Here is a 5,623-nt window from a genome sequence, read left to right on the forward strand (position 1 = left end):
GGTACATAGGTTGCAAAAAGTTATTTTTCCGTATACATATTTTTAAATTGCATAAATTTAATTTAAAGTATGAGAATGTATGTAAAAAAATTTAATAATAAAGTTAGATTGTATCAACTGAGTTGAAACATTCGGATATGGCTATATAAACAAAGGTACGGATACCTTGAGTTTTTTTATCTCACTCGGTTCGGTTCGACAGTTCTAGTGAGCGTTCCGCTATTAATATAGTTCGATGGTTTGCAAACAGATGTTATATTGTCAAAATAAAATATGCGTTCCGCTTATAAATTTTGACTACGAGTTACCGAGTGGGTTGAAATGGATTTTTGGTATATTACATGGAACGTACCTAATATATTCAGTTGTGATTTACGTCAAATGAGGTCATGGTGAATCATAGCGAACCGAAATCGGAAAATTTATGACCCAATTTCATTTTCAACCAGACTATATAAAGGAGATAAAATAATCGGTCTTTTACTGATAACATTATTTACATACCAGTCATAAGTGTTGTAAAATGTTATTTTTGTTGTGAGTTGCGGTATACAAACGAATTAGAATATTCAAAATTATACAATTTCACTATTTTTCACAAGAATGATCGATATTTTGTTCAATTATTTGAACCGAAATAATATCGGGATAATTTGGAATACCCCTTGTAGGTTTAATAAAATTAGTTGACGCCGTGACTTTTTTTTTATTTATTTTAAATATTATTAATCTTTATTTGACATAGGATAGAATAATAGATAAGAATACATTTAAATACAATAAAACAACAGTAAATAAATTTGAAAGAATCCACTAATAAACGTTAAATAATGACTAACAGCAACGAAGAAGAAACGATGAATGCATCGAATTTAAAATATAAAAAACCAACGGAAAACAGTGAAATTATCGATAAGGACAACGTCGAAGTTAAATATTTATCGAATTCTAATGAACACGTGCGAGAAATACAAATTCTAACACCTGCGGATTGTGTTCGAAAAAAGGATACTCTGTTTTTATATTTCGTAGTTTTGACAGGTTAGTATAGAATTTAATTTGTTTATCTACGGTTTTTACGGATCAATTTAATTCGACGGTTGATTTGGTTAATATTTATTTCGATTTTTAAGGTACAATGTCTGTGATAGTAGGTGCTGGATCTTTCGTCTGGACATCGCCAGTGGTACCAAAACTAATATCGAATAACACCGACGAAAATCCGATTGGTAGACCTGCAACTACCACGGAAATATCTTTGATAGCGGGGTTGCCGTTTTTAACTATGATATTCGGTTCGTTTTTATTAGGAAGTTTATCCGAAATGGTAGGGAGAAAACGATGTTTACAATTTATAGGTTTAGGAATGTTTGTATCGGCCGTAATTGTCGCTTTTAGTACAAACGTAATATTCATAATAATATTTAGATGTGTATTATTCATGTTTTATAATGGAGTTTTGACGGTTTATCCAATTTACTTGACGGAAATATGCGAGGATCACAACAGGGCTAAATACGGTTGTCTGATGGGGGTATTTCTACCTTTCGGTAATCTGTACAGTTACATTTTAGGTTCTTTTTTCAACGTCCGATCTTATTCGCTCTTATTGGCCGCCCCTTTAGCTTATTTTCTCGTATTTTTCTTCTTCGCTCCGGAATCTCCAGTGTATTCTTCGATAAAAGGACATCGAGAAGAAAGTTTAAGGGCTTTGAAAAAATTGAGAAATAATAAAACGCGCGACGAAATAACCGAAGATTACGACAAAATTTCGAATACTATTAGAAAAAGATCCGCCAAAATGAGTATATTAGAAATTTTGCGCGACGGAGACCTTAGGTACGGTATGATATTAGCCCTCGGGCCTGTGTTGGTGCAAAATTTATCGGGGGTGACTATAGTGATGGCGTTTATGGCGCCTATTTTCAACGCCGCCGGTTTCTCTGGTAATTACATGTCTATAATTGTCGGCGCTATAAAAGTAATTACGATCACTTGCACCTCTTTCGTCGTAGAAAAAACCGGCAGAAGAAAAATGTTGTTTACCTCGGCCATAGGTACCGGATTTCCTCTATTAATCTTAGGAATCTTTTTTTATTTGCAAAATATCGATTCTCCATTGATAAAACACGTGCAGTGGCTCCCTCTACCTTGCGTTATATGTAACGTCGTTATGTACTCCGTAGGGCTCGGTCCGATACCGATGGCTATTATGAGCGAATTATTCGTACCGGAAGTAAGATCGGTAGCAGTTTCGATTGTAACGGCTTTGATGGGTTTCTGTATATTCATTACGACTACCAGCTACCCGTTCATGGTCGAAATTCTTGGGATACATTGGTGCGTTTGGATGTATAGCTGTGTATGTTTTTTGGGCGCCGTTTTTATTTATTTCGTGATTCCGGAAACGAAAGGGAAAAGTCTACTTCAAATACAACAGTATTTGAAAACCAGAAACTTTAATCAAGACCTGCTCTAATTCAAAATTAAGCCTCAAGTTTCAGTTTTTCTTTGTTCTTTTTATACGAAGAAGAAATATGTCAATGTGTCAATGGTTGCTAGAATGACGTATAGATGGCTGTCTATCCAATAAAATCAATCCTGAGTTAAGATATATCGTAATAATTTATCAATTACAAAAACTTCATACTTTATCAAACTCCTTTTTTTACACGTCAATTTTTTTCAATAATGTATTCTATTTTTTTTTTTTTTTTAATAAATGTTTATAAACCTGAAAATCATAGTTTCATTACTTCTTCTTTTTTAATAATAAAAATAGAAACCTTATATATAAAAATTGTATGTTTATTTACAAAATACCCTGTATATATTAAGTTAAAACGTAATTTGAAGATTCAAATTTTCCCGAATGAAAACATATTAACATAAATATTCTGGAAACGAAAAAAAACTTTCGATCTATATTCAAATGACATGGCATGCAAATATGGCGTTTAGAAAAAAAAAGAGGAAAGCGATTCACAAAAGGTTGCACGCTAATATGTCATTCTAGAGTTGAGAATAATATTGGAGAATCCCCCCCTTAATCTGTTGTCTAAAAGTCGTTAATCTTTCCGATAAGAAACAGTCATTAAATTCCGTATCGTGCGCTACTTCAGAAAATCCCAACTTTTAACCAGAAAAGTTTGTCTACTTTTCGTTTTGTCTATGCCTGAGGATATAGCCGCGAGCTGTCGATATCACACTCGAGAAATATTGGTTACATATATATTTATTTGTTACTTGTAATCTAAACTTTACCTTACGACGTGAAATATTTATACAATTTTGAAAATTAAACAATTCAAACTCATTGTAATACGTCAGTTATTTACATTACACAGAGCGCTACAACGTACTAAGATAAACAAGTTGAATTTTTTTATATAATAAATTAACTCATATTATTTATTAATGATGAAATGCACTCTATATATTAAATCAAACATCGTTTATAATATTGATGTTTGAGGTATTTTTAAAATATATAAGTTTTCTGGAGGGAATTATCTATTCCATATGATACCCTCCATATTCTTCTTTCATATTGTGATATAGCGGACATATTGGTTAATTGGTTAACAGCAAACGTTAATGAAATTTTTTTATTTAAAAGACGTTTTTCGTTATATTTTATATATTTGAATCAAATTATTTTTTATAATTAATCCTTCTTTTGTGTAAATCCTTTATAAATATTGCATTTTGAAGCATATTCATAACGTCAATTGGTTGACATATATAAAATTTTACCAAACACAGAGTGCCAACGACATGGTACTATTTACGAAAATCTCTCTGTGACTATCTTCACGTAAAATAATTTTCGAAAGTTATAATATCATATCAATGGATTTTTATTGAATAAAATATTATCTTAGAATGTTATTTTCTGGAAATTAGAATTTTAAATGATAGTTACTGAAATGAAAGCGACACATGTTGAAAATCTGACGGTTAAAACAGACGATGGACATAGGATACTGATAATGAAAATTCCAGTGCGGATTCCGAAGCGCACTATTTTTTATTCGTGTGGCTTGACGTTACAAATGTGAATTAATAAAACTGAGTTTATATGTTTTCTCGTAACTTTGTGGACATTTCGAAACTGTTTTTTTTTTGTTCGTTCTTGACAAAAGGCGTGTGGAATGTGTAAACAAGGGTAGATAAGAGTGGTATATCTATTGTTTTATTGTCAAAAAACCAGTAGGAATGTTTTGTAACTGTTTCAAAATCAAGCAATTAGTGGCGGCTTCCTGGCAGATAAAATAAACACTTTTATTACGTTATTGAAATACCGTTTGGATGATGTAAGTATCTACAAGGTTAATTCGAAATGTTAAGGAAAATTCTATTTTTGGTACATTAGATATTTAGATTGATCATTCTTCTACACATCTGGCTTAATATTTAGATAAAATTGATAAGTAATTGGTGAATTAATCCATCATAGGAACCAAATCATCGATTTAGATAAAAATCTAAATTTTTTTATAAACTAAAATTAGTCAGACATCGTTTAGGATTAAAAAGTTGTTTAAATACCAGGGTTTTTCCAAATATGCATATTTTTAATTATAAATATTTTTATAGTGAATTGTACGAACTATTACTTACCTTTTTTTAAATATAGGATAAAAAAATTCAAAAAACTATTTGTTTCATTAAAATTTAGTGAAATATTTTAATATAAAATTCTAATTTATATTCTAGAGTTTTGTATGTCAAGTTTACTTGGCACTTGTCATAATTAAATTTTGACAGATGATCTCTTCTTCTTTTTTTAGTTCTCTGAATAAGACTTTGATGTAATGCCCCCGCGTTTCCTAACATTTAATCATAATCGCTGGGTTTAATAAGATCGATTTTGTTGTCATCATCAATCGATTTAGTCCAATTTTGACATTACACGCCCGATTTTATCACATTCATTCAAAATTTGTTCGGTGTTATTCTAGATAACTCGCTTTTCCGTAAATCCCTACCATATTTATTCGATTTAGTCATATTTCTAACGACCCTATTCTTGTTCACTCTATTTCACAGAATTTTGTCGATTTTCAAGCCATTTTCACGTGAATACCATATATATTCATCCGATACTACGTCATAGTAGTTTATCAACTTATTTACATTGACATAACCTCATTTTTCTATTTCCATACTATATTTAAAGTATGACCTCATTTTTTATATTTACTCAAATTTCAACCTGTTTTAAAAATCTGGTAACGTCATTCAAATGTGTTGTCATACTCACGTTTATATGATGTAAGACTTTTGAACTTCGATTTAGACTCTTCAACCTTATTTCTTTAATCGCCATTCTAAATTGCTTTGACATAACGTCAAGTTCCATATGAAAAATTCCACCAACGTGATCTAATTATACCTTTGAACGCGAACATAACCTCAATCTTCATGTGACATAGTACGACAATGTAGTTCAAACTTGACTTCATTCTCGCTCTAACAAGACCTTAAATCATCAATTCAACTTTATTCCTTGAAATTTCATACTTAAATGGGAATCTGGTAACGTTGTTCTTTGGCGACCTCGTACAACAATTTCTCACCTTTAGGTTTCACTATCATCACCTTAATAATTTGAGCACAG

At 31.0% G+C, this 5,623-nt stretch overlaps 1 protein-coding gene across 1 annotated transcript; it reads left to right on the forward strand.

Moving 5' to 3' along the window:
* The first annotated feature begins 828 nt into the window (after window positions 1–828).
* Window positions 829–2,741, forward strand: LOC130449597 (facilitated trehalose transporter Tret1-2 homolog). The gene is made up of 2 exons (XM_056787532.1): window positions 829–1,041; window positions 1,134–2,741. Exons 1-2 carry the CDS (start codon window positions 831–833, stop codon window positions 2,477–2,479), a joined length of 1,557 nt encoding a protein of 518 aa, XP_056643510.1. The 5' UTR covers window positions 829–830; the 3' UTR covers window positions 2,480–2,741.
* Window positions 2,742–5,623: the final 2,882 nt, after the last annotated feature.

This window comes from Diorhabda sublineata, chromosome 10, assembly GCF_026230105.1.
Source record: "Diorhabda sublineata isolate icDioSubl1.1 chromosome 10, icDioSubl1.1, whole genome shotgun sequence".
Lineage (NCBI taxonomy): Eukaryota > Metazoa > Arthropoda > Insecta > Coleoptera > Chrysomelidae > Diorhabda > Diorhabda sublineata.